The following is a 24,845-nucleotide window of genomic DNA, read 5'->3' on the forward strand; positions in this document are numbered from 1 at the left end:
ATTTGAACTGAAACAGTCCTGAAGAAGAGGCAGCCATCTGGAGGAAGGATATTCCAAGCAGAAGGAATAACAAATACAAGAGCACTCTGAAATGTGAACAGGTCATCTATAGATACCTAATATACCTCTTGCCTTGTACCCAAGACATTTACAGCTTACTTTTTCTTATTGAATATAAGGCTGATATCAGAGCAGTAATTTTCAAACTATTTGGTATCAGAATCTCTTTACACTCTCCAGCATTATTGAAGTCCTCAAAGAGCTTTTTTTGTTTATACAGATTACATCGATTGATGTTTACTGTATTAGAGATGAAAATGCCTAAACTTAAAATATATTATTAATTCATTTAAAGAATAACAAAGTCCTAATGTGTTGACACAAAAATATCTTTATGAAAATATTTTTCCAAAACAAAAATCAATTTTGTGGGAAAAGGGACATTGTTTTTCACATTTTGACATATCTCTCTAATGTCGGGCTGGATTGTCACAGCTGGTTCTGCATTCACCATTTCTTTTGCAATGTGTTGTTTTGGTTAAAGTATATGAAAAAATGCCAGCCTCACACAGGTAGTTGAAAAAGAGAGGAGTATTTTTAAAGGTTTTATAGCTAATTATGGATATTTTCCCTTGATCTCTCACAGAACTAGAAAGTTTTTGGTTCATAAAAGTTAGCTGCAATGTGAACTCTAAAACCGTATCAGTGAACATGTACTATTGCATTGAAATCCATTGGCATCCCTTACCTTGTATGGTTTTATAACTTAGACATTGGTCTTTTGGGAAATATTGGTTCACTCTGTTAATGCAGGTCTACCAAATGTTGGCTGTTTCCATTGTAAAATATCAAAGGATCATATTGTTAAATATAAAGGATCATATTTGTTGTTATCTCCACTGATCTCATCAGTAAAGCCTTTAAGTATTAAGCTGTCAAGCTCATGGTGACAGGTACAAGTTTTCTGAAGTGCTAGTTTTTGTTTAGAAGCTAGGATTGGCAAAAAATTTACCCAGTTATTTTTCTTAAAGTTACATGCTTACTTTATTTATCTTTTCAGAAGATACCTGCAAATAACCATTTCTGAGTAGTTATGGAGTTTCATGAAAAAATGGCTAGTTCACCTCATGACTCTAAGGACTGCATGGTGCTTACCCTGCAGACAGCCACTGTGTACTTGACGTGTGCTTTTCACTTTGTCAGAGAATGTTAAAATAATACTTAATGGCAGAAAATATTTTATATAGACATCCACTGAACTGCAGAGCGAAAGTATTTCATGCCTTATGTGTCATGAATCATGACTGAAAGAACCAAGTTTGATCATATTATCTGTATCATCTTTCTTTACATATTATATAATGTCTTATCCCAAACATTCATGTTACTGATAACTTTTGCAACATTCAGTGTTATTTCAGTTGCAACAGACTCAAAAGCAACACCTTAGAAAATACTCTTCAGATATACAATATTTTGAAAATGGCTACTTTTAAAATTATTTGTTTGTTTATTTAATTGAAGTATACTTGATTAACAATGTTATTCTTAGGTATACAGCAGAGTATTCAATTATACATATATATATATTTAATATTCTTTTCCCATATAGGTTATTATAAAATATTGAATATAGTTCCCTGTGCTATATAGTAGGTCCTGTTGGTTGTCTAGTTTATATTTAGTGGTGTGTGTATGTTAAACCCTAACTTCTAATTTATCCCTCCTCCCCACTTCCCCTTGGTGACTACAAATCTGTTTTCTGTGTCTGTGGGTCTATCTCTGTTTTGTAAATAAGTTCATTTCTATCATTTTTTTTTTATTCCACATGTAAGTGATATCATATGGTATTTGTCTGTGTTAATTTGGCTTATTTCATTGGGTATGATAATCTCTGGGTTCATCCATGTTGCTGCAAATGGCATTATTTCTTCTTTTTGTGGCTGAGTTATGTTCCATTGTATATATATACCACGTCTTCTTCATCTATTCATCTGTTGATGGACATTTAGGTTACTTCCATGTCTTGGCCATTGTAAATAGTGCTGCAGTCAACAGTGAGGTGCATGTATCTCTTCAAGTTATGATTTTCTCCGAGTGTGTGCCCAGTAGTGGCATTACAGGATCACATGGTAGCTCTGGTTTTAGTTTTTTAGGGAACCTCCATACTGGTTTCCAGAGTAGCTGCACCAGTTTACCTTCCCACTACCCACGGAGGTGGGTTCCCTTTCCTCCACACCCTCTCCAGCACTTACTATTTGTAGACTTTTTGATAAATGGCTGTTCTGACTGGTGTGGGGTGATACCTCATTGTATTATAGTTTTGCTTTGCACTTCTGATAATTAGTGATGAGGGGCATCTTTTCATGTGCCTTTTGGCCATCTGTAGTTGTTCTTTCTTCTTTGGGGAAATGTCTATTTAGATGTTCTGCCCATTTTTTTTTATTGAGTTTTTTTTTTTTCGATGTTGAGCTGTATGAGTTGCTTGTGTATTTTGAAGGTTTTATCTGTGGTCTATTGCATCGTTTGTGAGTATTTTCTCCCGTTCTGTAGGTTGTCTTTGTGTTTTGCTTATGGTCTCCTCTGCTGTGTAGAAGTTTTTATGTTTAATTAGTTCTCATTGTTTATTTTTGTTTTCACTTCCATCTTGCTGGCAGACAGATCCAAAAAGATATTACTGCATTTATGTCAAAGAGCATTCTGCCTGTTTTCCTCTAGGAGTTTTATGGTATCTGGTCTTACATTTAGGTCTTTAATCTAAAAATGGCCACTTTTAAATAATTTGGCTCTACCCATTTTTCCCACTGCATTTCTTCTACTTCATACTTACTCTGTTTTTCTAAAATTCAGAATATTTGGTGTATATTTTATTGCTTATATAAATGATTAGCTTGTGTATTAAAAGCTTTTATTAATTAAAAGTGAGTCCTAAAACACTGTAGACTGAGATAGTAACCTTGAGTATTTCAGTGTCATTCAGTAGTGAAATTACAATAGTACTCATTAATCAGAACATCTTTCCTTGAAGATCTGTGGGAACAGTGTTGGCATAAGCCCACTTGCTTTGTGGGGTTTTGGTTTTGGTTGCATTCTTCCCCATCCCCAGCAACTGACCTTAGGAATGTTAGTTATGATTTGGAATATTGCATTTCTCCTGTGCTTATTGTGTTCTATAAAAGTCCTTAGAAAACTGAAGCAGATTTAATTTTTTTTGGTTTTAAAGATTATACTGTTTTCTCTTTCCAAAGGGATTTTGCTGTAGGAATCTGTAACAAAATCAGTGAAATGATTCAAGGTATGTATTCTTCATTTGGTGTTACGAAGTGACTGAATGGTATTCATATTAATAATAGCTGCTAACATTCATTAAGTACTTACTATGTGCTAATCACTATTCATTCATTTATTCATCCAAATAATGTTTATTAAGTGTCTTCTAAATGCCAGAGCTATTCTCGGAGCTTAGGATGCAGTACTACGCAAGACAGAGCCCTCGCCCTCGCGTAGCCTGCGTTCGAACGGTGGAAGGAGTGGTGGTAGCAGTAGATGAGTAAATTTATGACATGCCAGGTGAGGCAAGAAGGATAGTCCCTAGAGTCGATGGCAGGATGGAAGAGGAGATGTTTCTGTTTTATATCTGTTGATCAAGGAAGACTTCTGATCAAGTGATACTTGAGTAAGAAATGCATATTTTTAGGGGGAAAACATTCTGACCTGGGGGGAAGCTCAGGGACTCTCTTCACTCTGCTAATATGCCTCCAGTATCTTCCAGTTGCAGCTAAACCCAAATCCAAATTGCTTACTGTAGCCTACAAAGCCTTATTCTAATCTCATCTTCCATACTGTGCTTCCCATGTATTACCTCATTTACCCTCATCATAGTCATAAAAGAAAGCTCTGGGGTTACAGCATTGCACAACGCTAGGGAACACGACCTGCTTTGTATTTTTCTAAATGGTGTGTCTTTGTATTGTGCAATTTGGCAGACTTGGATAGGTAATACTCTTACTTCTTTTATGGAAAAGGAAATGGAGCCATAATAAGATCACTTAGTTGAAGACCAAGATACAGTGATTGAGCTTTGTCCGGTTTCCCTTTATTCCTTTGTCTTTCCCCGCTACCCCCAGAGGAAGGCTGCCCTGCAGAAAGCTCTCGTTAGAAGGCAGCATCACTCATTCATTGAGCAGGTTTTGCTGGACACCTGCTGTATGAGACAGCATCTCAGCAGCAAACATGTCACGCTTGAACTGCAGTAATTCAAGTAGGGTTTAATGAAGGAGCCATTTACAAAGGTGTGGGCAGAGTATGCTAGAGGGGACGATGTCCTGCACCATCTGAGGTGCGGGGGAGGGAGCGCTTATCAGAGCCTGGAGTCACATCAAGAAGGCCGCTTTGGAATACTGACCTTCAGGGTGATGCAACCTGATGTGACCCCTGTAGAGGAGCCAAAGAATAAATACGCTGACCCGACATGAACTTCCCATCTGCTGGGGCTCTCCACACAGATAGGGTAGATAGCAAGGGAGTTGGTGAAAGCTGTACAGGTAAGCCTCCTAGGATGCTGGAGGATTTTGTATAACGTGAGCGCTGTGTATATATGAATATAGAGACAGTCATATGTAGAAATCCATCAATGTGCATATTTAAGATTCATTTCTGTTCCTTTAGTTTCATGTATACAAAGATAAGGTAAATAAACAGGAATCTGGGACAGAGAGAAAGGGAGAAAAGCGATGGGGTAGGAATGGGAGTGGGCTTCCCTCGCAGCTCAGATGGTAGAGAATCCACCTGCAGTGTGGGAGACCTGGGTTCAGTCCCTAGGTTGGGAAGATCCCTTGGCGGAGGGCATGGCAATACTAGAGGGCCACTCCAGTATTCTTGCCTGGAGAATCTCCTTGGACAGAGGAGCCTGAAGGGCTGAAGTCCACGGGGTCGCAAAGAGTTAGACATGACTGAGCAGCTAAGCACAGCCCAGAAATGGGGGCAAGGCAGAGGAAGATTGGAGCCCAGCACACAGAAGCGGCAGGTGAGGCTGAGGGGTAAATACCCTTACATTTTAAGCTGCATGTGTTTCTGCGAAGTAAAATTTTGAGTCTCCCTAAACATGACTTAGCAACTAAACAACAACAAAACCTCCAGTAAAGTTGTCTGTAAACACAAAGAATCCTCTGATTGCTGGACTGAGAATAGGCTTGCAGAGACAGGAGTCTTGCTCGAGACAGGAGTCTGCCATGGGGAAGCTCTTAAGTAGAGACAATACCTCGGAAACTTAGCCATGATCTGGTCAGGAGATCGTGGTAGAAATGAACCAGTGTACAGCTGTGAAGGTGGGAAGGCTGTCAGATCTGCTTTATATTTTGAAGATAGAAACCAACAAGATTTGTTAATAAATTTGGATGTGAATGTGAGAGAAATAAGAGAATCAGGAACGACTCCAAGGTCTGAGGAGCTGTGATGATGGAGCTGTCATATCTTGAAACAGGGAAACTTGCACGGGCAGTTTCATAGTAAAGATCAGAAGTTCTCTTTGGGCCCTGTTAAGCATAAAGTATTTCTGAGATATCCCATTGGTGATGACCAGAAGGTAATGGGACATATGCATCTGAAATTCAGGGGGTAGGAATGAGGCGGGGAGGCAGTCTTTAAAAGCAAATAGCTGATTGCAGAAGCCATGGGATTATATCAGTTCACTCAGGGGAAGTACATAGGATAAGAAGATAATTTATTAGCAACCCCAAGGAAGACCAGAAATTAAAGTGTGGGTAAAAGAGGAGAATACAAGGAGATTGAGAAAGGACAGCCAGAGGAAGGACAAAAACCAGGAGGAGTGAAAAAGCAAAAGCCATTGAGAAAGAGTTCAAAGATAGAATGGTCTTGCAAATGCATTCAGTAACTTAAGGATCAAAACAGTCATAACACAGGCCTGATCTGACCCTGCACAGAGAAAACCAGGGAGTAAATACTCTGGCCTCATTCTTCTCTCTCCCATCTCCTGGGGATGCTCTGCTTTGCCTAAATTTGAAGAGAGGCCAAACAGTAAGGGCGTCGGTTGATATAAGGCACTGTTGGATGTTGAAATGGCGTCATATATTCACACTAGCAGTTACTGTGGCAAAAAGCACTCATGAGCAGAGAGAAATTAGCTTTTGGCATATAAGTAGGACATAAGTAGGACATTATGATTGACAGTTTTTTGTTTACTATCACCGTTAAACCATGCTATAGAAGCAAAGACTTTCTGTTTATTTAGCTCCAGTGTTGACAAGGAAAGATGGTTTGGAATCAGTCCTCAATGAGATTCCAGCTGTGTATGCTGTGAAGAAAGGCAGTGCTACACAAAGTTCAGAGAACTTTGCAACTGCTCCATGCATACGTGTGTTCGCATCCTGATCTTGACTTGGTGTTGAAGGAAATCATTAAACTTGTAAATGTAACAGGTTATCGCCATTGAGTTTGTGATTATGCATGTGTGTATATGTTCATGGATATGTATATGTTTTGGTATGCTATGGGAAGAAAGAGGCAGCAAATATGACTGCTTTCTACTGTGCCTTTTAAGGATATTTTCTACTATCAGCCTGTATGCTGCTGCTGCTGCTGCTGCTGCTGCTAAGTCGCTTCAGTCGTGTCCGACTCTCTGCGATCCCATAGACGGCAGCCCACCAGGCTCCGCTGTCCCTGGGGTTCTCTAGGCAAGAACAGTGGAGTGAGTTGCCATTTCCTTCTCCAGTCAGCTGGTATAATCACCCCCAAATTAAGATAAATACTTTAAAAACTATTGAACTTGATTACCTCTAATATAATATTACATAAACATAATATATATAAGCATAATATGAATTTAAACTTAATACCAGTGTACTGTTGGGGCCTCCTGGTGGCTCAGGTGGTAAAGAATTCACCTGCAATGTGTTTGTGTTCCTTTGGTTTTATCTATACAAAATTAAAGTATATAAACAGGAATTAGGAGGGACAGGACTTCCCTGACAGCTTAGTTGGTAAGTAATCCACCTGCCATGCAAAAGACCCTGGTTCGATTCCTGGGCCAGGAAGATCCGCTGGAGAAGGGATAGGCTACCGACTCCAGCATCTTGGGCTTCCCTTGTGGCTCAGCTGGTAAAGAATTCGCCTGCAATGTGGGAGGCCTGGGTTGGATCTCTGGGTCGAGAAGATCCCCTGGAGAAGGGAAGGGCTACCCACTCTAGTATTCTGGCCTGGAGAATTCCATGGACTGTATAGTCCATGGGGTCGCAAAGAGTTGGGACACCACTGAGCTACTTTCACCTTCACCCTCAGGAGGTACAGAGAGAAAGGGAGAAGAGTGCAGGGTAGGAACGGGGCAGGCTTCCCTGGTGGCCCAGGCAGCAGAGAATCCGCCTGCAGCGCAGGAGGCCTGGGTTCAGCCCCTCGGTTGGGACGATCCCCTGGCAGAGGGCATGGTAATACTGGAGGGCCCACTCCAGTGGGTTCCATCCCTGGGTCAGGAGGATCCCCTGGAAAAGGGAATGGCAACCCACTCCAATATTCTTACCGGGAGAAATCCTATAGACAGAGGAGTCTGGTGGGCTACAGTCCTTGGGATCGCAAAGAATCCGACATGACTGAGCAACTAACCATTGAGTGTGCTATTTGCTTTTAAATAGTCATTTTGCTAATGGAATCAGACCTTTTGAATGTGAGATATTATCCAGGATGACAGTCAGAAACCTCTTAAGCATTCTTTCCGTGTCCAGGTCTGGCCACGCCAGTAGACTTGAAGCTGAAGTTGATCCCCATCCTGCAGCACATGCACCATGATGCCATCCTGGCGTCCAGCGCGCGTCAGCTCCTGCAGCAGCTGGTCACCGCCTATCCTTCCACCAAGATGGTGATTGTCTCTTTGCACACTTTCACTCTGCTTGCAGCGTCATCTTTGGTTGATACGCCTAAGCAGGTAATTTCAGTTTTCTTTAAACTTCCTTTTCCTTCAGTAAACTTGCCTGTTAAGTGTTGTATGCTAAAAAATAAGTAGCGTGTAAGTTTTGATAGTATTGAGATCCCTTTCTCTGATAACGGTCACAGAGAGTTTAATTCCTTTTGCTTGCTCATTTCCCTCTTTGTATTCACCGTGCTGATTCTTGGGAGTCTTGTGAAGAAAGAGGTGGAGGTGAGGGTACAGAGCAGAGCACGGAGTTGGTGCGGCGGGCGGGAAGGTTTGAGTTGTAGTCACGGTGCTGATTCTTGGGAGTCTTATAAAAATTAAATGAGGTGGAGGTGAGAGTACAGAGCATGGAGTTGGTGGGCGGAAAAAAGAAGAGTTGATATGTTTAAGGCCAGGTCTTGTGCTCGAACCTTACAAGTTAAGTGAAGGTATATTTTTGTACAAGAGGAGAAAAGCCCAAACATGGGTACATAGTGAACAAATGACAGGGCTGTAATTTGAAATGAGCCCTGTCTCAAACCTGAAAGTTTCACGAAACTACACTGCATCCCTAATGATAATTTCAGTGATGGTTTTACTCACGGAGTGACTTATTTTCTTTATAGATTCAGCTTTTATTGCAGTATTTGAAGAATGACCCTAGGAAAGCAGTAAAGAGACTTGCTATTCAAGATCTGAAATTACTTGCCAATAAAACACCACATACTTGGAGTAGAGAAAACATTCAGGTATGTAGAACTTCAAGCATCATTATTTTATGTAGAAAAATAATATGATGTTGTCATAGATCAAAGTGTTTCAATTTACATTTTTATGTTATCTTTGTCATCTTAAGTATTTGAATATGGAAAATTTCTAAGAGTATTGTTGATATTAATGGCAGAAGTTAGAACTGGCAAAGTAAATATATAAAAATTCTTTATTATTTTCCCTTTACTTTTTTCCTAATTTTATTGAAATATAATTGACACACAGCACTAAGTTTAAGGTATACAGCATAACAATTTAACTTAGAACATCGTAAAGTGATTATCTCAATAAGTTTAGTGAACATCCATTTGTGTCTATCTCATATAGACTCAAAATTAAAGAAAAATTTTTTTAGATTTACTTTCTTAACGAATTTCATATATAACTTACAGCAGTGTTCGTTGTATTAACCATGTTGTACATCACATCCCTAGTACTTGCCTATCTTATAAATGAAAGTTTGTGCCTTTTGACTGCCTTCATCCAACTTCTGTCTGTCTCGTAACCACAGATGTCATCTCTGTTTCTGAGTGAGTTTGCATGTTTGTTTGTTTTCTTGCTTTTGATGTGTAATTGAGCTATAACACTGTTAGTTCCTGTTAAGCAATGAAGTCATTTTTTGCTATACATTTCAAAATGATCACCGTGAGAAGTCTAGTTGTGATATGTCCCCATGCAAAGATGTTGCCTAGTTATTGGAAAGCTTATATCCTTTAATGCTTAGATTTGTTGTAGTTCCTTAGACTTCTCTCTTAGTTTCTTTTCTAATCGTCCCATAGCAGCACCGTGGCTAACTGAGAAGCCCTGTTAAGTTGTTTATTTTATTCCTGTCTCCTTTACTCAATTTAGGGAGAATGGTTTTGGTGCTGACTATGATTTATTAGAGAAGAGGTAAAAAGCTTATTTCTCCTTTTCACACAGAAGATAAGACAGTCTTAAGTTTTCTTTTGTAAATGCAAGAGAAGATCTCAATCTTTAGACTTTTAATGTGAAATCTTTTATAGCATTTATAGCATTTCTTAGGTTATATTGATGTTTAATATTTTTCTCAAGGTAGAACCCTATTTTTTTACCCATTACTGATAATGTAATGTACCACTTTTTAATGTACCACTTTTTAAAAAATGCTGCTTAAAGCAAAACGGAAAATTGTTAAATTCAATCTTTGTTTTCATGAATTTTATTATTTCTTGGTATCATCATAGCTACAGTGTAGCAAAAACCTCTGAATTTCAGATTATGAAAACTCAGCTGCTCTTTTTTTTGTTAGTTTGTGTTTTGCAATTTTCTAAACATGTCTCAGTGGGCTTCCCAGGTGGCACTTGTGGTACAGAATCTGCCTGCCGATGCAGGAGACATAAGAGACGATGGTTCAGTCCCTGGGTCAGGAAGATCCCCTGGAGAAAGGATGGCAACCCACTTCGGTATTCTTGGGCTTCCCTGGTGGCTCAGCTGGTAAAGAATTCGCCTGCAATGCAGGAGACCTGGGTTCCATCCCTGGGTTGGGAAGATCCCCCCAAGGAAGAAATGGCAACCCACTCCAATATTTTTGCCGGAAAAATCCCATGGACAGAAGAGCCTGGCAGGCTGCAGTCCATGAGGCTGCAAGAAGTCAGACACGACTGAGCATCTAAGCCAAACATGTTTTAGTATAATATGATTGATAGTTGCAAATATCCCAAGAGATGAGGACAGTTATTAGTAGTTGCACTTAATAGATGAGCAAATTAGGATTCAGAGAGACTTAATATGCTTAAGAGAGCTTCTTAAGAGGGCTTAATTAGGAATTTAATTAAGAGAGCTCTGTCCTCTGGTGCTTTTTTCCTACTAAGCAGGAAGAGAATGTGCTCAGCCAGTTTAGGGAACCAGACCCAGTGAAAGCACTGTATTATTCCATCTCATTTGTTTCCTTATTGTGAATAAATCGCACACACACACTTGTGCAATGTATATTTAATAGTTTAAATAATAATTTTAAGCCAGAGCCCATGTAGTCTCCATCAGCTAGAAATAGAACACTGGAAATCACAGGACCCTGCTTTCTGCTCTCACATGCTTCTCCCTGATCAGAGCCTTAATAGCACGCAAAGGAAACCACTCTTGACTTTTGTGATAGTCACTTTTTGCTCTTCATAGTTTTACCATCTATGCCTCCCTAAAAATACACTGTTTAGTTTTGTGTTTACTGCTTGTGCTCAACATGGTACTGATGAGACTCATCCATGTGGCTGCATGTTTTTTTCCTTTCATTGCTATTCCGGTGTCCCTTGATGTCATTGGGGGATTGGGTCTAGTACTCCCTACTGGATACCATACTCCTCAGATGCTCAAATTCTTTGTATAAAATGAAACAGTTTTTGCATATACCTATGTATATTCTCCTATATACCATAAATCTAATGTCTAAATTACTCAGAATGCCTAATGCAGTGTAAATGCTCTGTAAGTAAATACTCTGAAAATAAAATCTAAACGCAGTGTAAATAGTTGTCCTTTCCACGCCCTGAAGTGGTTAAGAGCTTTGACATAAAAATTTTCTGTCTTCTGAGAGTATAGCTTTATAAGGGCCATAAATCAGTCTGAACCTGGGCCTTCTTCCAGGGATAGCATTTTGAGAATATTTCCTATTCCTTACCTGGTTGTGGCCCTGTTGAAGTTTTCTAGCTCTTCTTGAATCAATCTTGATAATTTTTTTTTCATTTAATTTTTTTTGCAGATTCATTAGTATCAACATAAGGAGAACCTTTATAATTTGTAGTATGTCTGTATTTAAAATTTTATCTTTATTTTATTCTTACTGTTGTGTTTATGTTTCCCTTTTCTTTATTAAACTTGTCAGCAGCATGGCTTTCTTATGCTTCAGGCGTTTGGTACATTAATTTTTATTCTTCTGTTTAATAATGGAGGCACTTAAGGCTATTAATTTTCATCTTAGTGCAGGTTGGCCACATTCCATAAATTGCAACTTTTAGTGTTCCCATTGCCATTACTTTGAAGTACACTTTTTAAGTCAGATTTACTGTAGTATAATTTACTCACTGAAACTTTCCCAGGTATATAGTTCTAGATATGCAGTTCGAGTTTTGATAAATCTTTACAGTTGTGTAACCACCACCGCAGTTGTGACATAGAGCGTTTTTCAGATCACTCCAAAGTTTCTTCAGGCCCCTCTGTAGTTCAGTTTTTCACCTAACTCCTGACTACCACTGAACGAATTTCTATCCCTAGGAGTTTGCCTTTCCAAAATCTAAATGGATTTATATAATATGTAGCCTTTTGGGTATGGTTTCTTTGGCCTAGCATAATGCTTAACATCATTCATCCATATTGTTACGTAAATAGTTAGTGCATTCCTTTTTACTGCCAAGTAGTATTCCAGTATATGAACCACAGTTTATCTGTTCACAACTTGGTGGACATTTAAATTGTTTCTAATTTTTTTTCTATTATAAATAAAATTCCTGTTGTACAGACCTTTGTAGGACATTATTTGAGTAAATACCTAGGAGTAGAATTGCTGGATTGTGTGGTAAATGTATGTTTAATTTCATAAGAAGCTGCCAAATTGTTTCCTGTAATGGCTGCACCATTTGAAGTAGTCACCGGCAATGTGTGAGTTGTGGTTCTGTATCCTTGCTTGCACTTTCTATTGTATGGTTCTGTAGTTGTAGCCATTTGAATAATTGTGTAGTGGTATCCCATTGTGGTTTTATTTTGCATTTCCCTAGTGACAAGTGGTGTTCAACCTTTTAGGCTTGTTATCACCAGATTTCTTCTTTGGTGAAGTGCGTATTCTATTCTTTTATGCTTTTTTTTTTTTTTTTTAAGGTTTTCTTCTTGTTACTGAGTTCTCTTTATGTTCAAGATACAAATTCTTTATCAGATGTATATTTTGCAAATATTTCCTGCCGGTATGTGCCTTTAATGCAGTCCCTTTTAAATTTTTTATTGTGGTAAAAGTCACATAATATAAAAGCTACTGTTTTAACCATATTTAACTGTACAGTTCAGTGGCACCAGGTACATTCACACTTCTGTGCAACTATCGCGGTCATCCGTCTCCTGAAGTTTTCACCTTTGTAACTGCATCTTTAATATAAGTATCTTTTGAAGGTTTTTGCTTTGGTGAAAATCTAATTTATCATTTTTCATTCCTTTTGGGGTTGTATTTTTATGTTTTATCTAGGAAGTCTTTACCTAACCCAGAGTCACAAAGATTTAATCATATATTCTCTTCTAGAAATTTTATACTTTTAAGTTTCATATTTAAATGAAATTCATATTTCATTTAACTCTATATAATCCATTTTGAGTTAACTATTGTGCAGTGTAGCAGACCTGGATTTGTTCCCTGCATTGGGAATATCCTCTGGGTCTCCTGGAGAAGGGAATGGCTACCCACTCCAGCATTCTTGCCTGGAGAATTCCATGAACAGACGAACCTGACAGGTTACAGTCCATGGGTCGCAGAGTCAGACATTATTGAGCAACTAACACTTTCACTTTTCATCATGTATGGTGCAAGGTAGGAATCAAGATGTGTTTGGATAGCCATGTGTTCCAGCACAAGTTTTTGAAAAGACTGTGCTTTCTCTTTGAGTTACCTCAACATATTTGTTGAAAATCAGTTGACCTTATCTGTGTAGATCTATTTCTGGATTCCAGTCTGTTCCTTTGGTCCATGTATGTGTTCTTAAGCCAGTAGCACACAATTCTGATTTCTGTAGCTTGAAATCTGTCAGTCTTGGAATCGGGTGGTGTGGGTCCTCTAACTTTTGTATTTCTTCATTATTTTGAAAGTTGTAGGTCTTTTGCCTTTCCTTGCCTTACCTTGAATCAACTTGTCAGTTTGTCTGCTAGGATTCTGTTCGGCATTTGCATCTACAAATCAACTTGGAGAGAGCTGACATCTTAATAGTATTGAGTTTTCTCATCTCTGAACATGGCACATCTCTCCATTTATGTAGAGCTTCTTCTGTTTCTCATCAGTGGTGTTTAGTTTTCAGCATACAAATTTTGTACATATTCTGTATGATATTCCTAGGTATTTCATGGTTTTTGGTTATATCCTCAGGTTCCACATCTACAGATTCAACCAACCCCAGACTCAAAAAAGTATTAAAAAAAAAACCCAGAAAGTCCTCCAAAGCAAAACTTGAATGTGTCACCTGCAAATTTGCCAGCAACTATTCACATAGCATTTACATTGTATTAGGTATTGTAAGTAATTGAAAGATGATGTAAAATATATGGGAAGATGTGCACACGAAGCTTATATGCAAACACACCACTTTAGAGAAGGGACTTGAGCATCTGAAGACTTTGGTATCCACAGCAGCGCAGGGGGTCTTGGAACCCCTGCAGATACTGAAGGTTGACTGTATTTTAAATCATTTCATTCTTTTAATTTCCTTGAGAGCCGTTTTAATTTCCCCTTTGGCAATGGAATTAGTTTTGGTTTGCATCCATTGTCTCATATAGATAAAAAGAAAAACAAAAAAAAATTTTTTTTGCTTGTGAGGGTAACTCTTAGGATTTGCTCTAACAGTTTTCTTGTATCAAATAGCAGTGTCTTGACTACAGTCACCATGTTGTGCATTTCACCCCTAGTACTTATTTTTCTTAAAACTGGAAGTTTCTGTTTTTAAAGTGATAAGCTTTTTATATTTGTTGATGGAATTTTTGTTGTTGCTAACCTCTTGTTCAGTTCAGTCACTCGGTTGTGTCTGACTCTGCGACCCCATGGACTGCAGCACTCCAGGCCTCCCTGTCCTTCACCAACTCCTGGAGTTTACTTAAACTCATGTCCGTTATTAATTCCTAATTTTAAAGTTTCTTTGCAGCCCAGTGTAGGGTCACTTTTTATAAACAGTTCATAGAGTTTGAAAAGAAGGTATGTTTTCTATATGATGTGATATATTAGATAATATAGATAAGTATATAATATATATATGTATTATGTATTAATATTATATATAATTAACATTTATTTCAGTATAAATCCGTATGAAATCTGTATAGTCAGATTTACCTCTTTGGACTTAATCTGAATCTTTTTTAGTAGTATAGCATGTCTTGTTTACAGTTACTGATGTAACTGAGGTTTTTTTTTTTACGTCTTTCCTCTTATTTTAGACTGTTTATAACTTGTCCTTTTTGTTTCTTTTGTTTCATTACTTTCCTTTGTTATTTTGATCAGGTTTTCTTTGATCCTTTATTCTCTAGAGAATTAAAGAGACTTTGTCATGGTAATTAAACAGTATTCTTACTCTGCCTACCTCTATACTTGTATATTAATATAAGAACTTGTGTATCTCTATTCAGAATGAAAAGTATGGTGGTTGATATGTTGCAAATTTTGGCAGGCTTAAATACTCTTTTCTACTTGCTTTCATTTCCTCCCCTTCCCATTTGTGTTAAGAAAATCTGGAATTTAATTACCAGTTACCGTTTTTTTCTTTAATACTATGCAATTTCTTTTTTGTAGTAAATTTTTTCATAATATTTTCATTGAACTTCACAACCACATGAGTAGTCACTTAAGTGTTAACTGTTTTGTTGATTTCACAGCTTACTAGTGTTTCTTCAGTATACCCCACGTTCTCTGGAGTTTTTTGTTCTGATTTATCTCTTTCTTGTGGCTTTTTTCATTAGTTGTTTTTAATTGAAAATATGTATTTTTGAATATTTGTCTCTCCCACAAAGAATTTTTTCCTGAAAATTGATTTTAATTAAATGGATTTTACTTAAATGGATATGATCAAACGATCATTTTTTTCAAAGTGTGATGTATTTTTTGAAAATATTAAAATAGAGCAGGAGAGTGTTCTAATGATTTAATCTTTACAGAGTAATAGCTTGATTTCAAATTTCAATTTTGCTCTCAGTCACCAAGAATAATTATTTTTCTTCTAGGTCTCCCTCTTCCTTCTTCATTCTTTCCTTCTTTTCTTCCTCTCAGCCAGTCTTAGCTCTGGTGATTGATTTTTGAGTTTTGGCATTTCCAATGCAAATTGAGTCTATTTTATTGCTACTTTTACTGGTGGTTGGTAGGTATTAGAATTTCTACCTGTAATCAAATATTCCAGCTTTAAAAGAAGTACCTCCTTTCTGAATATTTTAAAAACCTGAAGGAAGGAAGAGCTTAAAATCAAGGCCCAAGAATACTGTATTCTTGTTAAGGTTGTCAAGAGTAATTTCATAGGAACAAAGATAGTTTTTCTTTCTCTTTTTTTTTTTTTTTGGAACAAAGATAGTTTTTCATATGTTTATATTTTTCTGTGGATTTTTTAAAAATTTATTTTTAATTGGAGGATAATTGCTTTACAGTATCGTGTTAATCGCTGCCATGTGAAAAGTGAAAGTGTTAGTCGATCAGTTGTGTCCCACTCTTTGCAACTCCAGGACTGTATGCGTGACCGGGAGGGAGGGGAGGCCAGGGAAGCCTGGCGTGCTGCAGCCCGTGGGGTCGCAAAGAGTGGGGCACAGCTGAGCGACTGAACAGCAGTGTCTTTGACGCAGTGCTTTTATTTTTAGTTGAAGTGTAGTTGGCATGCAATGTTATGTTAGTTTCAGATGTATCACAGTGATTCAACATTTAAATACTTTATGAAAGGATCATCACAGTAAATCTGGTAACCATTTGTCCTCATTCAGAGTTACTGTAGTATATTGACCAGATTACTTATGCTGGACATCACATGCCCTTTTTTTTTTTTTAATGACTGGAAGTTTGTACCTCTTAATCCTCTTCACAGAGTATTTTTAATGTGACATTTGTCTTTAAGCATTGTAAACTGTTTGCCGTGCTTTTCTAGAACACATCCCTGGTGGCCAGTCCCATTCCAGAGACTAGGAGAAGCCCCCACTCAGGAGCTGACCCAGAAAACAGTAAATCAGGACAGAGCCTCCTTTGAGCAGTGAGTTAAACCAGCCTAGAGAGAGAGGAATTCAGACCAGATAATCAGTGACAGTAACTGGTGGTGTGTGAGAAAGGGGGCCTTCATTTGAAGAGTTAGATTTTTCCTTTTGGTTGATACAAAAAACGGTCCTGGTAAGAACAATTTTGTAACAGGTAACATCCTTGAAACAGAGATTTGAACCGGAGTTTATCATTGAAATATGACTGATGCGCTATCTCTAGGGAGCTTTGATGAGCCCAGTTAATCACTACTTCGAATTAATTGGACCTTCAAGACCAGTGTGTCATTACAGAGAGCATTTTAGGTATCCAGTACGGTGCAACGTGACACTAATTAGAAGATGACATTGTAATGTTTTGTTCAATTTTTTAAATGATAATTTTTTCTTCTTTAAAACTTTTAGTATCATCTTACATAATATGTCTCTCTTACCTTCTTGATTATTCCAAAAGGTTAATTGTTCTATTATCCATAGAGCACATCATAATACATAATTTTGAATATGTGTAAATACAGGACATAACCTCTGGGGCTATTTGATTGAGAATTTTATTCCTAGATACAGGCAGTACAAGGCAAACCAGTTTAGGCAATAAAAAGTAGATAAGTGGAAGTGGTCTCAGTATTTGAATAAATAAGTTATAACTGTGATTTACCTAATAACAATCACCATTTTTAAAAAAAGCTTTCTTTTGAACTTCAAAAAAGCATCTCTGTCTGCTTGTACTGATTCATCCCCTACTCTGTCTGTAACACACTTGGATATAATTCTGTCCCCTTATTCTTTTGCTTAGTTAGTTAAAGATCACCAGTGTTCTTCTTACTGCTAAACCCAGAGCCTTTTTCTGCCTTTCCCATCTTTCCTTTTGGTCCATATGACACCGTCAGCCTCTCCCTTCTCTTGGCTTCTTTGGGCCTCACTGTCCTCACTTGCTCTTCCCACTCTCTGAACTGCACCTTCTTGGGATTCTTCACTGCTCCCTTTCCTCAGAGTTGAAGTTTTTGAGTTGAGTTCCGTGTACGTGCTTTCTTCCATTTATTCTCTACCCCTCTGAGAGCTTCCCTAACCTCAGCTGGTTCATCTTCTAACAATTGAGTCCACTTACCTGCGCTCAGTTGCTCTCCAGCACAGTAGATTAAAGAGGCCGTGAGTGCTTTTTTGTCTCTTGGTAGCTGTTTGATCTCACAGATGATGTATGTCACCTCCTCTTATATTTTAAATTTCACTTCCTTTCTTTTAATGCCAGTACACTCATGTGTCAAAATTCAGATGCTCTAAAAGGCTATCGACTTCCCAGGCGGCGCTAGTGATAAAGAATTTACCTGCCAGTGTAGGAGATGCAGGAGACGCAAGTTTTATCCCTGGGTCTGCAAGATCCCTTGAGGAAAAATGGCAACTCATGGACAGAGGAGCCTGGCAGGCTGCAGTCCGTGGGGTTGCAAAGAGTCAGGCATGACTGAGCACAGCAAAAGGCTATATATATATAGTAAAGTACTTCCCACCTTTCTGCCACCCACTCAGCTCCTTTGCCCGGTGGCAACCACTGTCTAATTTCTTATATTTTTTTCCAGAGATGTATAAATTCTGTGTAAATCTTTACCCCCATTTTACAGACAAAGAAGTTGAGACTCAAAGATTTCAATTATTGGCTCAGATCATTGAGATGGTAAGTGGCAGAGCCAGAATTCTAATGCAAGTCTTCCAGTTAAAAATCTGCTACATCTCAGATTCCAAATACCTGGTAGATATTGCTTTTTGGATTTCAAATCTCCTCCTATTTTCTGTTCTTACTCAAGCAGTCATTTATCCACATAAATTCTTAGTCTTTGTAAATGGAACCACATTCTCTGGTCATCAGTTTTGAAATGTTGTAATAACAATTGAATCCTTCTTGTTCATTCCCTCATGCACAATCTCCTTCCAAGTGTCTCTCATATTCATCCTCTGTTCTCCACTCCTACCACTGGGTTCCAGCTCAGGCCATCACCAGTGAATGAATTACTGCCATAAACGACAGGATGGCTCCTTAACTCTCAACTTTATTTGTTAACTTGTTCTGTTTACCATTGCCAGAATAGTCTTCCCAACACTGTAAATGACGTTATTCCTCTCCAGTGGCTTCATTTTTTCTTTCTCATCCTGTTTAAATTATTCTGCCTAACTTTCAAAGCCCTCTAGTCTGGCCTGATCTTCCCTACTCATCATATCTCTGTCTTAGCTCTCATCCCTTTTGGCTACATCTCCTCTTACCACAAATAAGCACTTCATGTGCTGGCCTTATTGCCCCAGTTCTTCTTTGTATCACCTAGACTGTCTTCCCTTCCATTACCAAAAACCTACTTTGTGTTTCAAGTCCATTTCCATGCTTTCGACAGTAGTGTTTGCTGCTGATGGTGTTTTTGTATTAACTAAGTTTTTCTTTCAATTGAAAAAGTATTACATGCACATGATATATGTATTTTAAAAAGGCAGTTCATAGGTGCATAGTGAGCAAAATATAAGTATCTTCCCTCAGGTGTCCTCTGTAGAGGTGATCACTGTTACTCATTTCTTAGGTATCCTTCCTGAATTTCTTTATCCACATGCAAGCATGTGTGTGTCCCATCTTTTTTCTGTACAAAGGAAAATAATACTCTATGCATGTTAAGAATTTTTATCACTTAAGAGTATATCTTGGAGAACATCTCATATTAGCACACAGATCTACTGTATTCTTTGACCAGCTGTGTCGTACTCTCTCTTTACTCCCAGTACTCCTCAATGGAAGTTAGAGTTGCTGCCAGTATTTTTACTGCTGCTGTTTATATTGCTACATTGACTAGTTTGTTTAAAACAAAAGTTGCCTTTGTGGACATAAATGTCCAAAAGAGGAATTTAAGGGCTGGAAAATGTTTTGTATTTAATGCCAGTTACCAATCGATGAGATTTACACCCTTTTCCTTTGTATCAGGGCTTTCCAGGTGGCTCAGTGGTAAAGAAACTGCCTGCCAATGCAGGAGGTGGGGATTCGATCCCTGGGTCATTAAGATCCCCTGGAGTAGGAAATGGCAACTCAGTCCAGTTTTCTTGCCTAGGAAGTCCCATAGACAAGGAGCCCAGTGGGCTGCAGTCCGTAGGGTGACACGCAGTTGGACATGACTTAGCAGCTGAGCGCCACACGCGCACCTTTCTGTCCATAGTGTGGGACAGTGCCTGTTGCCCCACACTGTTTTCAGTGTTATGTATCATTAAATTTTAATCTTGGCCAATCAGATTGGTGAAAAACAACTCTAATTTTAATTTAAATTTTTCAAATTATGAAGAAGTTTAACATACTTTAAAAACATTTGTATAAATTTTTTCTGTGAACTACTGATTTTTCTTTTGGGGTTATTTGCCTATGTATTAGTAAGAACTTTAATATAAAGATTATTGGACCTTTGTTGACTTTACATGATATGAATTTTCTTTCCAGTTTTGTCAATTATCATTTTACATTTTCTTTTCCCTTGTTAACTCTTCGTACTTTTATAGTTTCTTTTGATTTGCCATAAAAAAAGAAAAAAGAATCAAGTTTTATTTTTTTCAGGTGACTGGCCAGTTGACCTTGAACTGTTTATTACCTGGTCTCTCTGATTTGAAAGACCATTATTATATTAAATTCTTTGTGTAATTGAATCTGTTTCTCGGACCAGTTCTCTTTCAATTTCTATGAAGTAGGAAAAATATATTTTATTCCTTCAAATTTATTATATATTTTAATGTTTGATAGGGCTTGTTTGGTCTGTCATAATACTTTGTCAGAATGTTCGTCATATTTTCTGATTTTTATTTTTCCATATGATCTTTAGATAAAGGTTATCTAAGTTCTCCCCTCCCCCCAAGGTTTTGTTGACATTTTTACTGGAGTCATATTAAATTTCTTATTTAACTCTTCATGAAATTAAAATTTTTGTTTCCCTAGTCTTTCAGTTTTGTTCATCTTCTGAAACTTTGTGAGAGAATGAGAATTACTTTAATTTAGCAGGACAGTTATTTGACCATATATATATTATTATAGAGTCCTAAGAGTAGATATCCAGGATGAGCCAACAGTCACTATGCTAGAAGCACGTATTCAGGGTTAACTGCAGTGAAAGAAAAACTAGCATCTTGATTTTAGTAATACATCAGAGCACCTTAGTCAGGAATAGAGTAAGTGACCTGAAATGGAGAACAGAGAGACAGCCCACTCACTTATTAGCTAGATAGAATGCTACACTCTCAATTATTTTTAAATATATATATATGTGTATAAACATACACACATATATAAACACGTATATTCATTTATATTCAGCTAATATTCATATCTCTTAGATAAGGTAAATATGTTGGAACTTCTGCTTGTGAGGAGTAAGCAGTACATAATTGATAATGACCTTAATAAAAAGTTCATCACGACTCTTTTTAACAGACTGTAGTTTTTAGAACATGTACAGATTTACAGAAAAATCTGTAGGAGAAGGTAGTACAGAGAACTCCCACATACCCACAACCAGTTTCCCCAGTTACTGATGTTTTACATGAGTATAGTAGGTTGGTTAAAAATCGGTGAATCGGTATTGAAACATTATTGTTATTAACCAAAGCTCATGCTCCTTTTGTTCTGAGTTCTTCAGCTTTTACCCAGTGTCCTTTTCTGTTGCTGTTGTTCCAGATCCATCTAGGATGCATTACATTTAGCTAACGTGTCTCCTTAGGTTCCTCTTGGCTGTGGCAACTTTGAAGTATTTTCTTATGGAAGAAAGATACAGTTTTTCTAAAAGCTGGAACGTTCACAGTGAGTAGACAGTCCTAAGGTGTATGGACGTTTTGACCTCTGCCTTCCTCTCTCTCCTGCATTCCAGGCGCTCTGTGAGTGTGCCCTACAGACTCCGTATGACAGCTTGAAACTTGGGATGCTGTCCGTCCTTGGCACGCTGTCAGGGACCATCGCCGTCAAACATTACTTCAGCGTAGCTTCAGGTAAAGAGAAGAAAGATAATATACGGACAGCATGCTAATCTTTCATTCATGTCATGTTGATATATCAAGTTCTTTCCTTTAAAGCTTTAGAATCAAGAAAGGTTTCAGTTTCTTACTGTTACATGTTAGTAATTTCTTCAAAAAAGATTTCTTAACTAATTCCTAAGATAATAAAATCTTGCATCCTTGATCTTAAGTCAAGGCTATAGTTTTTCTGGATTTGCCCTTTTTTGCATTGTATGTGGATGGAGCAATATTTTTGAGAGTGCTTAAAATAGCTGGTTTGCTTTTGTGTGTCCCTGACTTAAATTGCCCTTTGGATTTAAGTATATTTCAAAGGCCAAGTGGTGGTGGATTTTAAAAGCAAATGTCATATGCTTCCTTTTACGCACGCGTATGTTATCCTTCTGGAAAGTGATTAAAATAAAGCTTTGCCTCCGTTCAGTAATGCTTTCGTACTTGCCTGCTCAAGACGATGTAACTCCAAGTGCCTTATTAATGCCTATGAGGAGCTTGCTTACAGAACACACGTAAGCCTAAAGGTTTTTGTTGTTTTAATGCAAGTTTTGTAGGATCTCCATTGCTTTCTTTTCTAGTTCAGTTCAGTGCAGTCGCTCAGTCGTGTCCGACTGTTTGCAACCCCATGGACTACAGCACGCCAGGCCTCCCTGTCCATCACCAACTCCCAGAGTTTACTCAAATTCATGTCCATTGAGTTGGTGATGCCATCCAACCATCTCATCCTCTGTCGTCCCCTTCTCCTCCTGCCTTTAATCTTTCCCAACATCAGGGTCCAAAGAGTCAGTCCTTCACATCAGGTGGCCAAAGTATTGGAGTTTCAGCTTCAACATCAGTCCTTCCAATGAATGTTCAGGACTGACTTCCTTTAGGATAGACTGGTTGGATCTCCTTGCAGTCCAAGGGACTCTCAACAGTCTTCTTCAACACCACAATTCAAAAACATCAGTCTTTGGTGCTCAGCTTTCCTTATAGTCCAACTCTCACATCTATATATGACTACTGGAAAAACCGTAGCTTTGACTAGACAGACTTTGTTGACAAAGTAATGTCTCTGCTTTTTAATACGCTATCTAGGTTGGTCATAACTTTCCTTCTAAGAAATAAGCATCTTTTAATTTCATGGCTGCAGTCACCATCTGCAGTTACTTTGGAACCCAGGAAAATAAAGTCAGCCACTGTTTCCACTGTTTCCCCGTCTATTGGCCGTGAAGTGATGGGACCAGATGCCATGATCTTAGTTTTCTGAATGTTGAGCTTTAAGCCAACTTTTTCACTCTCCTCTTTCACTTTCATCAAGAGGCTCTTTAGTTCTTCACTTTCTGCCATAAGATTGGTGTCATATGCACGTCTGAGGTCATTGATATTTCTCCCGCCAATCTTGATTACAGCTTGTGCTTCCTCCAGTCCAGCGTTTCTCATAATGTACTCTGCATATAAGTTAAATAAGCAGGGTGACAATATACAGCCTTGATGGACTCCTTTTCCGATTTGGAATGAGTCTGTTGTTCTATGTCCAGTTCTAACTGTTGCTTCCTGACCTGCATACAGATTTCTCAAGAGGCAGGTCAGGTGGTCTGGTATTCCTGTCTCTTTTAAGAATTTTCCAGTTTGTTGTGATCCACACAGTCAAAGGCTTTGACGTAGTCACTAAAGTAGAAGTCGATGTTTTTCTGGAACTCTTGCTTTTTTGATGATTCAACGGATGTTGACAATTTGATCTCTGGTTTCTCTGCCTTTTCTAAAACCAGCTTGAATATCTGGAAGTTCAGGGTTCACGTACTGTTGAAGCCTAGCTTGGAGAATTTTGAGCATTACTTTACTAGCATGTAGGTAGTTATTTTGAATTGAATTAATTAAGGAACTGCATTATGCGTTTGTCTTTTTTATGGCTTCACAGCACATAAACTCACTTATTGGGTAAAGGAAATTCCCCACCATAGAAGTCTTGATAGGAAGCTGTAAAGAGCTGATGCCCTATTGCCAAGGCTCCTGCCGTCTAGGGTGCACACAGCGGTCTGGACTCAACTAATCATGTTCATACTGGAGAATAGATTGGAAGGCAGTAACAGCAAGAAGTGGTGATATCTGAGAATCCGTTCTGATGATACAGCAGTGACCACAGCAGCACCCAGTTTCTGGGGTGCACTGCAGCGGGGTGTTTGCTGAATCTGGCCCTTTGGCAGCAGCGTACGCTGTGGCAGCAACAGCAGTGACAGCGGTGATCATGTCTTTACTGGGCTAATTCTGCACATGGTTTGGGCTATAGCCTTCGGTTGGTCTCTAGCCTCAGCTTATTCCTATTCATCTTTTGAACTTAGTTTCCCAGCCTTTCAATAATTGTGTGGGGTACCTCTGTATTAGTTATCTATTGCTACATAATAAATCAAAACTTTGTGGCTTGAAACCACAGTTGTCTGCTATCTTGACCAGACTGGATGGTCTGAGATGGCCTCATTCACCAGCTACAGGTTGGAAAGACTTTCACCTGAGGCACCATGGTTCTCCTCCTTGTGTCTCTTGGCAGTCTAGCTTGGGCGTTGTTGACATCACGTTCTGAGGGTTCTGCTGCTGCTCCTAAGTCGCTTCAGTCGTGTCCGACTATGTAACCCCATACATGGCAGCCCACCAGGCTCCTCTGTCCACAGAATTCTCTAGGCAAGAATACTGGAGTGGGTTGCCATTTTCCTTCTCCAGTGCATGCATGCATGCAAAGTCATGTCAGTCATATCTGACTCTTTGTGACCCTATGGACAGCAGCCCACTAGGCTCATCTGTCCACGGGATTCTCTAGGCAAGAATACTGGAGTGGGTTGCCATTTCCTTCTCCAGTGCATGCCTGCATGCATGCTAAGTCTCATCAGTCATGTCTGACTCTTTGTGACCCTGTGGACAGCAGCCCACCAGGCTCCTCTGTCCATGGGATTCTCTAGGCAAGAATACTGGAGTGGGTTGCCATTCTAACAGCACCCAAAAGAAGGCAAGCCACCAACATATGAGCACTTTTTTAGCCTTTTGCTTGCACATTTTTCTAAATGTCTCATTGGCCAAAGCAAGTCACATGGCCAAACCCGGATAGGTGGAGAAATAAACACCTGCTGATGCAAGGAATTGGAACATTACAGAACATTACATTGCAAAGAGGCATACCTACAAGAGATGAGAGAGATTATCACAGCCTTTTTAAAAAAAATCAACAATTAAAAAAATCAGTGATCTACTTATACTCATTGTGTTTTCAATAAAT

General features: G+C 38.5%; 1 protein-coding gene across 1 annotated transcript in view; it reads left to right on the forward strand.

The window, feature by feature from the left end:
* The window catches only part of INTS7 (integrator complex subunit 7), an 81,616-nt gene that overhangs the window by 18,520 nt on the left and 38,251 nt on the right, over window positions 1–24,845 (forward strand). Inside the window, exons 5-8 of the mRNA XM_065936253.1 lie at window positions 3,249–3,295; window positions 7,734–7,933; window positions 8,527–8,649; window positions 21,463–21,580. Of these exons, the coding sequence (XP_065792325.1) occupies window positions 3,249–3,295; window positions 7,734–7,933; window positions 8,527–8,649; window positions 21,463–21,580 (488 nt within the window). The remainder of the gene's footprint in view (window positions 1–3,248; window positions 3,296–7,733; window positions 7,934–8,526; window positions 8,650–21,462; window positions 21,581–24,845) is intronic.

Source organism: Muntiacus reevesi, chromosome 5 (genome assembly GCF_963930625.1).
Source record: "Muntiacus reevesi chromosome 5, mMunRee1.1, whole genome shotgun sequence".
Classification (NCBI taxonomy): Eukaryota; Metazoa; Chordata; class Mammalia; order Artiodactyla; family Cervidae; genus Muntiacus; species Muntiacus reevesi.